This window comes from Furipterus horrens, unplaced genomic scaffold (genome assembly GCF_987537825.1).
Source record: "Furipterus horrens unplaced genomic scaffold, mFurHor1.1.pri manual_scaffold_4, whole genome shotgun sequence".
NCBI classification, from domain to species: domain Eukaryota; kingdom Metazoa; phylum Chordata; class Mammalia; order Chiroptera; family Furipteridae; genus Furipterus; species Furipterus horrens.
In genome coordinates this window covers 35,126,725-35,145,265 of record NW_028327174.1, presented here as the reverse complement: position 1 = coordinate 35,145,265, position 18,541 = coordinate 35,126,725, and the positions used below count along the sequence as shown (strand labels likewise).

Sequence of the window (18,541 nt, the reverse complement as noted above, 5' to 3'; positions counted from 1 at the left end):
TTTAACTGTTACCAGTTAGCTTCTCACTTGGTGTTGTTTTGGATATTTTTAAAAGATACTCAAAGAAGGGTTACAGAAATACATATATCCTCCAGCAACTACAGAAGACTTTGAAACAGAAAATGCTTTCCCACCTGTAGACGTCATTCTTGAGGTTCACAAGAACGTGATCTTTTTTGAGGATCCTATGGTTGCAAGGTGGGATGCTGAAGGTACAGCAATGCCTTTAACCAGCTTTGATTATTATGTAATGAAAAAAGGTATACTAATATAAATCCTTAAATCAATGCAGGAAATGCAGTATGTAAACTATTTTTACACATTTCTATACCAATTCTGGGATCTATATTTTATTTGCTCTCAATGGAAATAAATAAGGATTGGAGTTTAAAAATTTACTGAACTTTATAACTCAGTGTTTGTATCTGCCATAATCTCTGAAGAGTTACAATTCAGACTGGGATTAAAATCTTATTATTTTAATGTTAGTGATTTGTAAATAATAAATCTTATTACAACCAAGTACTAAAGTATTGGAGATGGGAACTGGGCAAATGGGAAACCTAAGAAAGAAGAAAACTAGCTATTGTGTGCCTCTTTAAAACTTTTAGTTGTTGAAACATAGGAAAATAATGCATATTCAAATGTTAAATTAGTATCATAAATCAGAAGAACTAATAGAAATGCTATTTAATGATTCACTAATCATTAACATACACTATTTTGGCTTGGCTGCCTAAAGTTTGAAAGGTTGCGGTCTTGTGAATTAATATATGCAGTTTTGAGGCTCCTAGATAAAAACTGTATAGCTTTGTTCTTAATGGGAATTTTTTTACATTCATTTATTTATTTATGAAAGGATGTACATATTTGGTGATAAGTTGGGGACAGTTTAGATCACTAAATAACAGGGATACTATTTAATCTATTTTAGTTGTGAAGACAACCAAGAAGGATACATTTTTTGGAATTTAAACATTTTTATGATTGTGATAATATTCCATCCTTTTGCTTGTGTATACATAACTACAAGATAATATTTATATTCTAGAAATAGTTTATGCATTATAAACAATAGATTTATATCAATACACTAAACTATAAAATACATCAAAATAGGTAATTTCTTTCTTTTACATTGCTTTAGAAGTTTTACTTTCCTTTAATGATAATGTTTGTAAATATTTGTCATATTAAACATTATTCACACTAAATTAGAATTATACAAGGTAAATTATTCACATGATTTAGTGAAATATAACTTGTAAATTTTCATTCTAACTGCAGTAATTAGACTACAACTCTAGTCTAATTTTTTAAACCATGAGGAAACTTTTTGCCTGGAAGTAATGGAAACTTCGAGAATCTATTTATAGGTGATACTTAATTTTTACGTTTACAAATTAAAATAACTTTGTTAATGTAAAAACAAAAAAGGGAAATAAAAATAACTTAGTTTGTCAGTATAGTTGTATTTGTTATATTGAAGAGTCAAAAGTAGTCAGTAGAACCATGAATGTGAGAAGAGGAGAAAGCCAACTGGAAGGGGAGAGGGCATTCTAGGAAAAGAGCAATTAATTCATTTGTTGTGCAAATATGCTAAACAATAAGAAATATAGAGATAAATGGGTTCTTTCCTCTGGAAGTTTTAAAAGTAGTAGGGGAGGCAGGCAGGAGGAAACATCATAACAATGTAGTGAGGTGTTAATATAGAAGTGTCTTAGAGCAGAGCAGTGACTAGGTCTGTCTGGAGAGTTAAGGATGGAATATTGAACGGGTCCTGCGGAGACGAAGAGAACATTCTTATGAGACTTTGCGTGGCCCATGTCTTCATTTCTTGGGTATATACATAGGAGCAGAATGGCTGAGTTGAATGGTAAATTTATACTAAATTTTAAAGAAACTGCCAAATTGTTTTTCAGGGCAGCTGTACCATTTTATATGCCTGCTAGCAATATGAATTTTCCCATGTATCCACATCCTTGCCAGCGTTTGTTATTCTGTCTTTTTTATTATAACCATTGCAGTGGGTATGAAATGGTATTACGTGGTTCTAATTTGTATTTCCTTAATGACCGATAATGTTGAGCATCTTTTTTTTATGTATTCATTATCCTTTCATATATCTTCTTTGGCAAAATGTTCATTTAAACCTTTTACCCATTTTTAAACTGGGTTGTGTTTTTTATTGAATGTATTGGGGTGATATTGGTTAATAAAACTATATAGGTCCATGGTGCACAATTCTATAAGACATCATCTGTATATTGTATTGTGTGTTCACCACCCCAAGTCAAGTCTCCTTTCATCACTATTTATCCCCCCTTTAACTGGGTTGTGTTTTATTATTGAGTTGTAAGAGACACAAAAGATCACCTATTGTATGATGGCATTTATATGGAAAGTCCAGAAAAGTAAATCTTTAGAGACAGGAAGTATATTAATGGTTGCCTGGAGCTGGAAGGTGGGAATGGGAATTAACTATAAATGGACACAAGGAATTTATCAGGAAGACAATAATGTTCTAAAACTAGATTGTGGTAATGGTTGTACAACTGAGTAAATTTATTAAAATAATTGAATTGTATACTTACCACAGGTAAATTTTAAAGCTATTTTTAAAAAGATGAAAAGAGGTTCTTTAAAATATTAAGGAAGAGTACTCTAGGAAGAAAGAACGGCATTTGCAGAGTCACAAGATGTAAGAGGTTGTCGGGGAAGGGAAGAAAGCATGGCTGAAATCAGGTGTGCGAGGTGGTAAGAGATGAAGCCAGAAATGGAAGTCAGAGCTTCACTGAAAGGTCTTAGGCATGATCCTGCAGACAGGAGGAAACTCCCAGCAAAGTGGACTTTTTGTTGAGATTCTATTCTAAACGTAAAAGATAAATTTATACACAACGCAGTTTTTTGGGAGCTTTCACTCAACTTATTTTTGTACAGGAAAAAAATGAGAGCTATGTCATTTTCTCCATTTATTCTAAAGCTAGGCATTGGAAAACTGATGGCATCAGTAATGTGTCTTACAAGTCAGAAGAAAGACTTATAACATTCAGCCTGGAGACTTTTGGCCCTGTTACCTTGATTCAAGATACTCATATTAACATGCCATACCAGTCATGGGAACTAAGACCACTTGATGTGAATAAAGTACTGTTGACTGTGACTACAGTATTTACTGAGATTCAAATACAAATTCGGGTAAGTCACTGTTAAAGCAAGTCATATCCAAGAGGTAGACCTCATTGGTGACTGAAAGAGTCTGTCAAAGGAACCAATCACTGGTAATTTACATATTGAAATGCTTTTTAATAAACATATCTAACATATAACTTGAGCTATCATTTCTAAATGAGATATTAATTAAATAGACTGAAAATAATATGTAAAAAAGGTGAGGCACAAATTTATACCCTAAAGTTACTAGGAGTAGACTAATTAATGAAGCTACAAGCCTGGCTGTACTGTGACTTTCAGAGAGTTTTTGACCCACTCCTGAGAGGCTTCCTGATCTTTATCACCAAGCCATTTGAAATCCCCTTTGAGGTTTCTCTCAGAAGGAGGCTCTATTGCTTGCCAGTCATAAATTACATAGAGACAGAAAGTACATTAGAGGTTGCCTGGGGCTGAAGATGGGCATGGGGATTAACTGGAAACTAGCATGGGGGATCTTATGGGGGTGGGGAGACTATGCAAGTGTTCTAAAGCTCATTTTTGGTGATAGCTGCACCACTGTAAAGTTAAAAAATATCAGTGGATTATGTACTTGATATGGGTAAATTTATGATATGTAAAATATATCTTGCTAAAGTTATTTTAAGAGAGGTAGCCTGAAATCCCTTATGAATGTGGCAGGAAGACTAGATATCATCAAACTTTGCTTTTAAAAGCACTTTACACCTTCAAATTGCCAGTTTAAACTTTCCAAACTTTAAAACTGTGTGATAATTGTACATTATCATGTTAAATCTTATTTGTGTAAAAAATTATCCTTAAAAGTTGTAACTATCAAGTAGCTATTATTTAGTAGAAACATATGCAGTATTCTTAGGTTATTATTTATAAAATAGGAGACCTACAAGGTCCTTTAGTCCAGTCCTTTGATTGTTCAGATAAAGTTCCACAAGAATTGATAAATTGCTTAGGGTCACATGGAGGCATTGTGGTAGAGCTTTCAGGTTGGTCCTAAAACATGTCTGTCCTGCATTCTTTTTTTCTTTCAAATTTATTTGTTTGTTTGTTTGTTTATTTTCAGAGAGAGGGGAAAGGAGAAAGAGAGGGAGAGAAACATTACTGTGTGGTTGCCTCTCACTCATGCCCCCAACTGGGGACCTGACATGCAACCTAGTCATGTGCCCTGACTGGGAATCAAACCAGGGACACTTGTTTCACAGGCTGACACTCAATCCACTGAGCCACAGCAGCCAGGGCTTGTCCTGCATTCTTTTTAATGTAGAATGAGATAGGGTTTTTAAATGATGGTATAAAGAACCCAAAGGCTAGGAAAGGAATGATGATGAGTGACAATTTCTTTAAAAGCTTCTTTTTTTTCTCATTGAAACTAGGAAGACCTCTGCATGTTATCTTCAATCAAACTAAATAACGAAAAACATTCCTCTATTTTGGAAGGAAAATGGATGACTCCTATTTCTTTCATTATTGCTTTGAAAGAAGCTGGATTGAATATCTTTCCTACTGGTCACTCTCATTTTTATGTTTTTACAACCTATAAGGTAAGAATGAGTCCTTCTAAATTTAATGTAATGGACATTCAGGATGCTAGCAAGTATTAAATTTTATATAATTCTTAAGGTACATCATGGGTTTTCTATATTCACTTATATAAGATTATATAGTTAGGAAGGAAGGAGTAAATGGCAAGACCAGAAATTGAGTTCTCTCAAGTTTAATAATCTTCCCCAAGAAAGTAAGCCTCAGTATGATTTTCATGTTGCCGGTGGAGCACATCCACAGTTGGCTGGTTTTAGTAAAAAAGGGGTCAGGGCAACTTCATGTTTTGTATAGTTTCTTGCTTCTTCCAGACTGGAGATACATAAGATGTCTTAAAAGAGTAAATGACTCAGTAGTTTCTCAAACATTGTAAGTCAGATGAAGTTAAACACACACACGAATAACTGGTACACAAAACCTACTTCCTTCTGTTACTTGGCAGAGCCTCCTTGTCTACATACTCCTCTGTGTTACTCATAAGGCTTTAGTTAAATGAGATTCTTCCATATTAAAACTATGAGCTCTTTGAGGACTAGAAGAATCAGTAATCAACTTTGATTCTTCTAACATCTAGCATATTCCTAGAATACAGCAGACATTTAGTTAACATATAAATGAAGACCCAGTAGTTTCTAGTTTCTAAGTAGTTTCTAATCATGAAAGGTGTTTTGGGCAGACATGTTCAATACTCAGGAACAAGGTTATAATATATCAGAAAATGACAATGTAGGTAGACATTCATATAACATCTGAAAATAATTGTATCAGTAAGAGTGTATATATGTAGGAAAAAAAAAAAAAAAAGGTTCCTGCCCTTGTGGACCTTAAATTCTAGTAGAGGGAGGCAAAATTAAGCAATAGATATAAAAAATAAAATTATCTCATGTCAAAGATGTATAAAGTGCTATGGGAAAAAGAAAAGGTAGATCATGAACACTGGGGTTAGGGCAGTGTACAGTATCAAATAGGGTATTGGCAGCTCAGTAAGAAAGTAAGATTCGAGGTGGGGAATTTAACCAACTGGATATCTTAGGAAGCAGCTTCCAGACTGAGTGGCCTGCTATGCTTTAATATTGGACGAACAGCAAGGAGGCCAGGCACCTTAAGCTAAGAGAGCAAAGGGAGAAGAAAAGATAAAGTCAGAAGTAATGGGGTGTATGTGGGGTAGCATCAGATCACGCAGACCCTTGTAGACCACTGTCAAGACTTTGGATTTTATTCTGAGAGAGAGGTAAAGCCATTGCCCTGTTTTGAGAGGAGTCATACAATCTGACTCATAGTTTAAGTGGATTTTTCTGTGTTGAGAATAGACTATAGGAGACCAAGAATGGAAGGGAGAGTTGTTGAGAAGGCTCTATGATCAATTCTATTTGTTTGTATATTGACAGGTGCCTTTGGTAGAAATGAAAGCTTATCGACAAATGGCCCTGCTAAGTCCTGCTTTTGAGTTTGGTTGGAGCAGGTGGAATACGAAATGTGGTTCTAAAAATGTTGTATTTAAGGTACAGTATGCAAAAACCCATAACACTGCTTTGTCTTCCAAAAGAAAAGGTACCCAAAAGCTAAAAGAATATAGATCATGATTTCTCTTTTTAACATTCAAAATGGAGTTTTAAAACATTTTTTAAAATGTTGTCAAAAATATAAAACTAAACTATGTAAAAGTTATGCTTTCATTGTTTACTATGGTACCAAATGTTCTTGATTTCAGACTAGAGTCATATCTCTTTATAGTGCCTCAAGAAGAAATGGAGCCTTTAACGTGAATATATATCTATGATTCACAAATGCTCCCCTGAGAGTGAGGCCTCCAGTTTAACTCTCAGGCACATTTACTACTTGCCTCATAAATTCTAAAAGCTGACTGACAAATATTTTAGTGTAAGTTGGCTGCCATATTTATTCACCTTGTTTATTGTGTTTCTGCCATTAGAATGTAAGCTCCTTAAGGACAATCATAAGTTATTAATAATCAGTGGTTATTTTCTTTATTGTTATTACATCCCCAGCAACTAGAATAGTATCTGACACATAACAGCCACGCAATAAATATTTGTTGAGAGAATTAATACATTTTGATAAGCTCTATAAACACCAAAATTCTGGGGACTGAGTTGATCCCTTTAAATAATACTCTACTGTTAAAATACCTAATAGAAGGGGAACTATTAACAGATTTCTGTAATTTTCTTTCTTTAGGTGAGTGAATACCTTTCTAAAGAAGAGGAACCTATTAAAAATCCTAATTGGACCCTTTTAATGTTTAATGGTGATAGAGCACAAAGACTCAAGATTGATGAATACAGTGAGGCATTCTCTGAAGCTCTTAAAGAAGAAACTGAGTTTCACTCCACTCTGTATCACATGGTTAAAGATTTTGCTTCTGAAGAAGCCATAGAGAAAACTAGGAGCTCCAACTGCCAGTTTATTGACTCTGTATGCCATATGCTACTCTCGATTAGATTACTCAGCTATTCTTAATCTCTACCGATAAATTTTATTCAGTATGCGGAATCAAGCAACTTGGAGAAAAATCAGTTATTTCCTCAATAAAATTTAACAAGTGAATATATTTCAAATAAGCTGCTAAAATGATCTAATCAGCAATTACACTCAAATTTTACCTTTTTAATATGTGGGTTTTTTCCCTATGAATACCAGCCCACTGAGACTTAGCTTTCACTGTATGAAGATTTAATGATTCTTTATTTCAATAAATTTTAACAAACAATATAAAATATCTCCTCCTCAAAAAGCTCACTAAAAGATCATGGGGGAGATATTCACAAAAAGAGGAAATTTAAAAATCTTATAGTCATTCTGAGAACCTCTGGTTCCAGGCTCTACGCTCCCAGCTAAAAGTTACTAATTTACAAAATTCAGATGCTTAAACTTTAAAAATCAAGATACAGACATTAGGATATTCTACAATCATACTGGTGGTGGCCCATTGTGTCGTAGTTGGGTAAATGGCCACAAGATATGTTCTAGAGACATCCAGGAGTCTCCATCGTGGGTGGGAGCGGCATCCACGGACTTTTGGAAAAACCGACCTGTGAGGAAGCTTATCAAAGCTGCAAAGAGTACAATTAATGCAACAGAAAGCCAGAGCGCCTTATTTGCCTTTCTCACGGAAGTCTTGAGATCTGTTGCCCAGGAAGCTACTGTGTCATAACTGTAAGGAAAACACAAATTCAGAATTTGGTTATCATAGCAATCCATTATTAGAAACACTCCTTTTACTAACAATACCAATCAAGTCACTGGCCTGCCATGCATACCAGCAACACCGCTTTGTAGTAAACTACATGATGTGATCTGTTGTTTGGTTTTGGCCACAATCTGCCCCCCACCATCATTGTTAGAATTAAAGAAATAACATGTTATGGTGAGAATCTGAAAATTATGTGATTTAGGCATTATTTAACTCCTAACAAGTACATACGAGTATTTATCTCATTCTTTTAATCAGGTAAGACAACATGTTCCTACAGTGGAAACAAAAATATTATTTGAGTAAAGTAGAATGTATGTGTATCTACATATGTATATATAAACATGTCACTTATTTCTTACCATTCCTTAGATTTTTTTGTGTGTGTGTGTACTGAAATTTAAATGATTTCTTTTAGAAACACGCACCAAAAAAGCTTATTACAGTATCTAAGTCTTTGAAAATTGTTAACTCTGGGCTAAACACTGTACTATTGACACATGCTAATTCATTTCATCATGACAATAAAACAATGACATAGGTACCTATCCCACCCCTATTTTATAGATGAAGAAACTGGTGCTCAGAGATGGATGAATGCGCCCAGCACACAGCCAGAGCTGGAGCTCAGCCTGGGCCGTCTGGCCTCAGGGCCAGCTTCCAACCCTGAACTCTGCTGCCCGTTGAAACTCAGAAGTTCAGGGATAGCCCCTGTAGACCATATGCAGTTTGTTATTCATCTTAAATTTAACAATTTGACAAGTCTTTTAGTAAAGTAACTTAATCAAGAGTAATACTGTTAACTCTGCCTTACTTTTCCCCATTCCACTAAAATGATATAATTTGGCAAAGAGACAACTTACACTGAAGAGACATCCCATTTTGATGGATTGTTTCTCTTTTCAGAAAGACTTGGCTTTCTTGTCCTTTCTACTAGTTCTTCTCCAGGTGGTTCTGAGTCATTTTTAGTTCTGTAAATAAGTATATTTTTAAATATTCAAAACTAAAGATAATATGCTATAAAGTATTGCTAAATTTTACTATATTAATAAACATGCTCACAAATATTTGTTTTGCTTTAGAAAGTTTTGATAAATATCTACTTCTAAAAGTGAAATCACCAAATTTATACATTTAACCATTTTTAAAATTAAGTATTCTTCTACCACAGGGGCTTTAATAACCTATCTTAGTTGACTTGACTCTTTTCTCTGCTGGATTTTCGACAATGCTAAATTGGAGTAATATCAAAGTGTTATTTCTTCTCTTTCTCTAAAAATAATTAATTTTAAAACTGCTTATGAAAATGTTCTCAGTATAAAGCTAGTCAAAATATGTTAGCAGTATTCAGTGATCTAGCAAATAGCAATTGAATTGATGTTATTTTAATAAAATCATATTATCTGCAGAAGGATTCCCTTACCCAAACAAAACTTTGTTTCATTACTATGTTCATTGATGAGTTCCTAATTTGATTTGAGTTGTGATATCTCAAGCTCATAATGCCCTCACAATTGTCAAAGGGAACTGTGTCTCAAAGTTTGTTTTAGTCAAACAAATATAGGGAGTGTATGTGGTAGATTTTAGTTTAGTTTTTAAAGGAAACGAGACCCAAAAGCCAGGATCAATTGCATTCTTAAGATTCTCAAGGTCTTAGTCTTTTGCTTACAAGACGTCTCAGTAAAAAAAATCATACCATACTAACAAAAAGCAAATAATAGATTGTAATCTTTTGAAGAAAACAATTTTTTTTCACCCTGGATCAGAAAATATCTATTATGGTAACTCTAAAAAAGTGTTCAGTACATGTGACAGGATTATTTAAACACACATAAAACACAAAAAACTTTAAATGTAGGCACTATGTCTTACTCATCTTTGTATACCTTAGGATTGAGTGTAGTGTCTATTACATAGCTGGCACTCAGTGAACATGTATAAAACAAACATTAAATCATTTCATTAAGATCTCTCCAGATGAGGAAACTGAGACCAAGTAAGTTTAAAGCCATTTGTCCAATGTCACCCAATGACTTAGAGTCATGTTATTCATGTCGCTCCTTCCTGCCTTCTTCTTTGTGCTATAGAAGTATATTTTATTTAACTTGCTAGATATAGAGTTAGTAATACAGAGTTTTATGTTTCCCCTGCTCTTCATTTATGTAAAGGGAAAATATATATTATGCACATATATTACATATGGGCCTATGTGTGTATATATATGTGTGTGTATATGTATGTATGTATGTATGTATGTATCTATCTATATCTCATGTACTTTTTTAAAAAATGGGCATTTTACTTCTGCGGCTCTTTATTCATACACCTACCCACCCCCACTGGCCAGATAGCTATACAGGAAAGAAAACCATCTTCACAAATCTGGCAAATTTCAGGTTCTTTTCTAACCTAAAACCCCAAATCTTACAGTTCTAAGAACTACAAAGGTGAATGTATTCACAAAATAACATTTATATAGTGCTTTATAGTTTATAAGTCTCAAACGGTGGATTATCTTTCTGATGATGCAGCACTGATCTCATCTCCACAGAATTAAAGTGATCCCCACAGTTTATGCCCCAGCTCATGTCAGGTTAATAAACATGCCAAGCTTCACCTACTTTAGATCACATTTTCCTTCTTCACCATCTGCCCAGGAATAGGTGCTGATAAATCGATGTAATGAGGGACGGTGTTCACTCTGCTTTGACCCCAAAATACGCCTACGTAAAGATGATTATATCCACTTGTCAAATCATATACATCCATAGCTATTAATTTATTTCCCACTGCCTAAATCAATACAAAAATTATATGTTCTAACTATTTTCCTTGGTACATAATACTTATTTCATAATAAAACAATTTTGTGATATGCTAATTTTTATAATTATTCCGCTTATGTCAAATTCAAACATTTACTTTAGCACAACTCAAAATAGCAAAGTTCCCAAAAAGAAACCATGTAATTACACTTACCAACTGCTTGACCTCCTACTGAATTGATCATTGTTTTCCTTCCCAGCCACCTTTAAAGTTCGGATGTTAAAGAAATGATAAAATGTGAATTTAGTGAAACAAGTTTATATTTTTGTTATATGAAAACTAGTTTTACTTGTGGCAGCACATTTAGAACTTTGCTTACCATTGCTACATTTCCAATATTCCTGGGTAAAGAAGCAATTGTCACTCTTCGAAGAGAAGATGGCTACTCAAGGGGGGAAAATACACATTTAGAAAATTACTATTTTCTCCTTGTATGCAACATTGGTAAATATTCTTGAACATAGACATCCATGCACTTGACTACTGCTGAATAAAACAGTAGACATTTTTAAAAGGAGTCTGTTATGACTAAATTGCCTTCCAGTAATATTCTACTTATTTATATTTCACCATCCCAACAATGGGTGAGTATGATTTTTGCCAATCAAATAAGAAGTATAAGCTTTCATGTTTAGGATGTCTTGTAGTAACATTCAATACATTTTCTATGTTAAATAACCATGTATCTATCTACATCTATCTTCCTTAAGAACCACTTGTTTATGATCTTTGCCCATATTATTTTGTTCATGGTATTTTGGGTAGAAAATTTTTTCATTATTAAATACACAGCCAAATCTATTCATCTCTTCCTGTCTTTTTCTATCATTTCTTTCATTCTTAGAAATATTTTCTCCTACTCAAGAGGAGATAACTATACACTTATATTTATAGCTTTTTAAAATTGCTGTATTTGTTCCATTTACTACATTTAAGGATGGGCATATTTTTAAGTGAATGGATGTCTTTATATATATCAGTCTTGAGCTTTTCACAGAAGAAAAGGTTATATGGTATTATGTGGTTCTTAAAGTTTGAGTAAGTACAACTTCAGGAAATAAAAATATTTTAAAGTTTCATGTGAATTCTTTTGTTCAACCATCATCCCTAAATTAATTTCATAGGTTAGTTGAACATCAAGAATATCAAACTGTGGTCCATGAAACCTGGGTTCAAATCATGTTTCTACCACTACATATATCATAACTAATCACTTCTGTGATTCTCTCTTTCCTCATGACTGAAGAAGAGATTTGGATGGGATGATATTAAAGTCACTTGCTCAAAAATACTACTACAAAATTCTGTGCAATCCTTATTTTCAACTCCTTGATTTTTAGTTAGGCATACAGCCTCCAGAATTTAAAAAAAACAACAAAAACAAAAACTGTATTTCCAGGTTCATTTGCAGCTAAAAGTGAAAAGAGAATGCTATCTTGGATTTCTAGGAAGTTATCTTTAAAGGGCAGGGGAATACTTGTCTTTGCCTTTCCTTTTTCTTAGAATGTGACTCAGTATAATAACCATGGCTTGGTGCCTGGAATGGAAGCAGCTGGAGAGGAAGAGACTGAACCCAATAGATTTAGTGAAGCTGCTCTACCAGTTGCCTATTTTCAACTCCCATTTCACATGAGAGAAACTATTGTTTACAGCTTCCTTCTCACTGACAGGCAAACTTAATTGTTATACCGATATAGCAGGAAATATAAAAGCATACACATAAACAAACACACATATGTATATGCATACATACATATGAATTAAAATTATTGTTTTATGATTTTCATTTAAAGCTATATTGCTTCAAATATTTTTAAACATCTCACATATAATATTCGATAAACATTTTCAAAGTGAATTATTAATTACCTTGGAGTTTAGAGAAGCTGAGCGTTTTTTAACTTGACAGTCATCTGAAGGGAAAACATTTGCACATTTTAGAAATTACACTTGTCATTTTTGTTAATGCAATTGTCTTAACTCTTTACCAAGAAAATATTGAAGACCCTGAAGTGAGAAATATCCAGTTATCATTTATTTAGTGATTCACAACAACTACCATCTTAACCAATGGAATATAGTCCTCTATGTCACTACATACGTCCAGCATGCTGACCTAGCACATAATAGGCACTAAATGAGTATCTACTGACTAAATGAATCCAAAGTTACAGATAGAAGATAATCAAATACAGTTACTTTGCTAGAAGAGGTAACATATTAAGAATTCTCAGAAATTCATATTGTGAATAAACTATTATAAATCTTATATTAAGATATTTTCTATAGCCTCATATGTTCCCTATTTTCCAATTCATGAGTCAGCTTTATTGGTTATCCAGGGTTATTCCTTCTATGAGGAATACATAATAACCACTGTTAAGGAGAGTGGCTCATTAAAATTGTTCTGCCTTGCTTTATGTGTGGAGGACGAGCCAATCTGAATATATCCTAAGTAGGAGAACACTAGGGTCAACTCAATTGGTTGGATTAAATATATTCTCTGATCTCAGCAATTCAAATTGGTTTAATGAATTATTGATGCCATTATCAAAGAATCCTTGTCTCCCAACCTGTTATCTAACTGACATTCTACTTTCAGCTATATAGATGACAGGAATGAGTTATTCTTTAATATAACATTAACCTAAAGGTCTTATATTAAAGACATAATAAAAAATTGGTAAGAGATAGAATGAGAGAGACAAATGTTAGAAAACCATAACTGGTATTATTATCTTAAACTTTTATTACCTTCATCTTCCAGAGGGTTAAATGACCTTTCATTTTGCAAAAGAACCTGTTTCAATTCTTCCAATTCAGCATGTTCTTTAGCATACATTCTCTTCAGATTTTCTACATGCTGAATCATCACTTCCACTGCTTTACTAACCCGGCTTTCCTAATAGAAAAAAAAAAAAAAAAAAATCACAAATTTATATTGAAAATGTTATTTTTGATACCTAGTTAAAAGATGGTCATTAGAAACAAGCATTTATCTTCACTCCATCTCTACATCCCACTAAAATTACAACAAAGATATTTCTAGGAAAAATACATAAAAGGCCTGGGCCCACAAGGGCAAATGGAACAGAACATGTAAGAGCTATAAAATTTTGAAAGCCTGCTAGAAGGACTAGTGGTAAATGACTGAGATGTGAAATAGCCAAACCCTAAAATAAGCAGTAAGAAAAGCCCAGAAGCAGCTTAGGAAAGCCCTAAAGGGTCAGGATTTAGTGGCAGCTTTGGAATTAAGCTTAAAGGTGAATATGTGAACAGAAGAAATGGTTGAAAACCTACGTCAAAAGTGATTAGATCCACAGATGCCCTCCCTTACTCAGGCTAGCCAAGCAACCACACCTAAACCACTTTGGTGGAAAACTACTAAGGCTGAATATCTAGAAAGATCTGACCAAGAGGGTCTATGGACTGGATAGTCACAGACAGTTGATGGTGGCTCATACAGAAATGAATAGATTTAAGCAAAAGTCTATACATATTGAATAATGAGATACCTAACCTTATTTCTCCTTCCAGTTCCCAAACACTGGCAGCCAGGCTTATACCCTCAAGAGAAGCTGAAGATTTTTCTCTGGGGAATCTAACATCCCAAGATGAAAGTCCTAAAACCATTGACATAAAGAATATTCCAACAAAACATTTGTAGTTTGTGTGAAGCTCAGGGCCAACAAGAACCTTTTCCATTCAACATATACAGAGCTCCCAGTCAGCCTTATAGTTGATCATCACATGTTAGAGGGAAGCCTCCAGCACAAAAGAGGAAAATAAAAACAGAAAAAAGGAAGCTGGTAGAAATAAACCAGAAAAACTAAAACTTCAAGGAACCTACCAATAACTAGAGTTAAGAATTAGTATTGTATGCATAAAATAAGGTATTAGTTAAAAACAATCTGAGAATAGCAGCAAAAATTAAAAGAGCCTAGAAATTAAAAATATGACAAAAATTTGACAGAGAAAATGGGGAGGACATGATGATGGTTTAAGGAGAAAGTATTAAATTAGTATTTAGAAGAGAGGGTGATAGATGGGAGGCCCGATGGACCTGCATGATGTTTGTGATGATGAATTTCAACAGAGCTAGTGAGCATAGAGGTGTGATGTTTTCCAGCTATGCAGGTATGAGCAGATGGAGAAGTGGATTTAAAAAGGGTTGTAGATTTTCCAAATGGGGGGTGGGGGTAGGAGGAGAGAGAGAGAGAGAGGAGAAAGTGTTGAGGGTTCATGCAAGGGAGTGACTATTGTATTTGACCACAGAATTTAAACTTGGTCAGGAAAGAAGAGGAGTCAACAGCAAGGTGAGAATCTGGGAAAAGGTGGGAGGGAACAGAGACTGATAAAAGAACTAAGTATTCACCTTCACAGTGGGACACTAACAATTATCTAATACTGAAAATAATTCACTATGTGACAGTATATGCATGTTATTTAGAGATACAGATATAAATACAAAACAAACCAAAAGAGTTGAAAGTGATTTCTCTTGAATGTGGAAAATGGGATAATAAGCCTTGTTCTTAGCTTTTTTAAACTATGTGGATATATAACTTTAATAAAAATAAAACAAAGAATATTATTATATAGTGAGGAGATAAAAAAAGTATGATATTAAAATTGAGTAACAAATGATCAAACTAAAACTATCACCACAATTGGGGCTCAGTTGGTTGGGTGTCATGCTGCAAAGCAAAAGGTCACTGGTTTGATTTGAGTCAGAGTAAATGTCTGGGTTGAGAGTTCAGTTCCCAGTTAGGGCATATAGAAAAGGCAGTCAACCGACGTTTCTCTCTCGCACTGGTGTTTCTCACCCTCTCTTTCTCCCTCCCTTCCCCTCTCTAGAAAATAAGTAAAATCTTAAAATAAAACAAAACTATCACCACAATAGAATTTCTTCTTCTTAGGAAAATGTATTTTCACAAGTTTATTTAGGTATAGATTTAAAAAATTTAAGTCTTCTCACATTTGCCCACAAAAATTTTTGAATTTCTACTTCTCTATGAATAAGTGTGCAAAGATGCATATAAAAGGATATTTATTATCATATTGTTTATAATAGAAAAATATCAAAAACATTCTGAAATGATCAAATACAGGGACTTGGTTAAATAATTTATGATCTATTCAACTAATACAATAAAATAATGACAAATGTAGGAATTTATATCACATAGAAAGCTATCTATGCTATATGTAAAATAAAAAAGAATAGATTATAACACTGTATAAAGGGAGTGTCTGAAAAATATATAACAATTTTTATAATGACTGTCACTGGATAATACTACTAGGAGAGATTTTCTTTTACATTCCCACATATTCCATTTTCCATTTTTCTGTATTAAACATATATGTCTTGTATAATAAAGGAGTGTTTCCTAAAACTTGATCTTAGAAATATAATCTATAATCTCAGGAAAAATAATTCTTTTAGTAATTGCACTATAACTAGAGAAGCAGACACACAGATTACCTGATTAATGGCTCCCAGCATCTCCGCCCTGCTGGCCACCCGTACTGCGCACTGGCTAAGGAACGTGATACTCTTTTCGAGCTTCTTAATGGTTTCCTGGGCTTGGTTGTCATCTTCACAAAGAGCTGTTAAAGACTGCATGGAAAGCAATGTCTTAAAAAGTACCCAATCCCAAAATTCAGCAAGTGATTCTAACACTATGTTGTAAGTGTGGATGACAGTCAAATCTCAATTTTCTTGGTGGAGAATTTTCTCAGCAGCTGCTAAGACCAATCAGAAATGACACTGAAATGTTAATATCTTTATCGCTATCCAGTAGAACTATGCAGAGGGTCACAAAGTCTTTCAATCTATTCTTGATTCCTTCCTTCTTACTTCCCAAATTTGCTACTCCATGTGTATTTATATTTTTCTCCTACAATGGAATGGGATTAACTGGTAATGGTAAAGAAATTATGCTTACAAATGAGTTGAATATGTTATATCAGAGGGACAGTTTGAACTCTTAGGAAAAGTAATGTAAGCATACCGAAATCAGATATGGCTCTGACCACTATCCTTGTTTGTCCATTGATGACAAAGTGTGATTGGGCTAGCTGTGTGAGTATGCCTTCACTGACTTATGAATATTTCTCTCCCCAAATTAGCCCTCTTAAGTTTTCAACCCACCTCTATATTTCTGATGACTTCACAAATGGAAGAATAGCAGTTGTTACACTGCTATGTACCTCACAGGGAACTTGCCCACCAACTAACAAAACCCATTCTCTTTTTTCAGTTAATTAAATGGAAATAGACTTTTGATTCTCTTCTTTGAAGCTTAAGATTGATACTATCTCCTATCATTTAGTTTTCTGCCTGAAATCTATTTGAAAATCCAGAGAGAATGCAGAGGACTCATATAACTACTTTAAAAGGCATTTATTGTTTTATTACTTAAACACACATATGAGTGAATCTTTTATTTTACCCAGATCCTGAATTCTTACCTCCTATTAATTGACATTGGGCTGGTCAGGCAGGGCTTGGTGTTCATTTCAGTCATATAAGTAAAGTCATATGGAATTTTGAAAACAACACGACCAAATGTATAGCTCCCAAATGTTGTGATTCTTACCTCCAAAAGCTTTAAACAGTTAGTGATTTCTTTCTTCAGATTTTCTTCTGCCAAGTCACGGGTTCTTTCTTCAAGTTTCACTCTTTTCTCCAAGGTAAACCAGTCACACTTAAATCCCAGAGATAATCTGAGAAATTCAGCCTGTTGTTAAATTAACATGAGTGTGAAGGAAGAAAATTGGGTGTGGTGAAATATTGGGTTGGCCAAGAAGTTCATTTGTTTTTTTCCCCATAAGATGATTTTAGTAGCGCTTGATTATCTTTAACTTCATTTGAAACACTTTTGTTAGACTGTATTATAACAGCTGACATATCAGCATCCATTAAAAAAACTCATCAAAATTGGTTAATTTTTGTGTAGCCATTTTAATATTGAAGATGGATGAAAATAAGCAACTTTTATGGTATATTATACTTTATTATTTCAAGAAAGGTAAAAATGCAACTGAAACAAAAAAAAAATTGTGTAGTGTATGGAGAAGTTGCTGTGACTGATGGACCATGTCAAAAGTGGTTTGTGAAGTTTCATGCTGAAGATTTCTCACTGAAGAATGCTCCACGGTCGGGTAGACCAGTTGAAGGTGACAGCGATCAAATCGAGACATTAATTGAGAACAATTAACGTTATACCCTGTGGGAGATAGCCAGTATACTCAAAATAACCAAGTCAATAAAATTACTGGTAAAAATGAAAATTGTGTCTTTTATTTTACAGAAAAAACTAAACAGACTTTTGGCCAACCCAATATCTAGGTTTAATAATGAATTATACGAGACATTTCTTCTTAACAACACAATGTTGACATGCGGACTTTACCTGCACTTTGTCATTGCCAAACCAGACACCGAATGAGTGACCGTTGTGCAAAAGCTGGAATCGACTGTAGGCCAGTGAGTCTGAAATACTTTTTTTTAAATGAAAGTAAAAAATATTTACTTTACACTCACCTCTATCTCCTTCTCATTAGCAGAAGTGCTGTAAGATAGACAAAGAACTTATTCAAACATATTTCAACAGACAGGCAAAAAAGAAAATGTTAGCGTGCTATGTGAAAAAGAGCTTACTTGTCACTTTGTTTAAAGTTAACTGATTTCACAGTGGTTACAGGAAGAGAAGAAGCAGCAGTGTCTGTTAAAAGACAACAAAATATTATTTGGTTAAAAAGGCT

The 18,541-nt window shown here is 33.9% G+C and overlaps 2 protein-coding genes across 2 annotated transcripts in view; one reads left to right on the top strand and one right to left on the bottom strand.

Annotated features, from left to right (window-relative positions):
• Positions 1 to 7,334, top strand: part of DNAI7 (dynein axonemal intermediate chain 7) — a 47,030-nt gene extending 39,696 nt beyond the window's left edge. Inside the window, exons 10-13 of the mRNA XM_090272930.1 lie at positions 2,984 to 3,198; positions 4,563 to 4,730; positions 6,117 to 6,235; positions 6,933 to 7,334. Of these exons, the coding sequence (XP_090129056.1) occupies positions 2,984 to 3,198; positions 4,563 to 4,730; positions 6,117 to 6,235; positions 6,933 to 7,209 (779 nt within the window). The 3' untranslated portion in view covers positions 7,210 to 7,334. The remainder of the gene's footprint in view (positions 1 to 2,983; positions 3,199 to 4,562; positions 4,731 to 6,116; positions 6,236 to 6,932) is intronic.
• Positions 7,335 to 7,405: 71 nt separating this feature from the next.
• IRAG2 (inositol 1,4,5-triphosphate receptor associated 2) overlaps positions 7,406 to 18,541 on the bottom strand; it is a 79,554-nt gene continuing 68,418 nt past the window's right edge. Inside the window, exons 29-39 of the mRNA XM_090272929.1 lie at positions 18,438 to 18,501; positions 18,321 to 18,348; positions 17,374 to 17,514; positions 16,257 to 16,391; positions 13,523 to 13,670; positions 12,638 to 12,681; positions 11,088 to 11,150; positions 10,922 to 10,971; positions 10,564 to 10,665; positions 8,806 to 8,913; positions 7,406 to 7,903 (exon numbers count right to left, since the gene is read on the bottom strand). Coding sequence (XP_090129055.1) covers positions 7,660 to 7,903; positions 8,806 to 8,913; positions 10,564 to 10,665; positions 10,922 to 10,971; positions 11,088 to 11,150; positions 12,638 to 12,681; positions 13,523 to 13,670; positions 16,257 to 16,391; positions 17,374 to 17,514; positions 18,321 to 18,348; positions 18,438 to 18,501 — 1,127 coding nt within the window. The 3' untranslated portion in view covers positions 7,406 to 7,659. The remainder of the gene's footprint in view (positions 7,904 to 8,805; positions 8,914 to 10,563; positions 10,666 to 10,921; positions 10,972 to 11,087; positions 11,151 to 12,637; positions 12,682 to 13,522; positions 13,671 to 16,256; positions 16,392 to 17,373; positions 17,515 to 18,320; positions 18,349 to 18,437; positions 18,502 to 18,541) is intronic.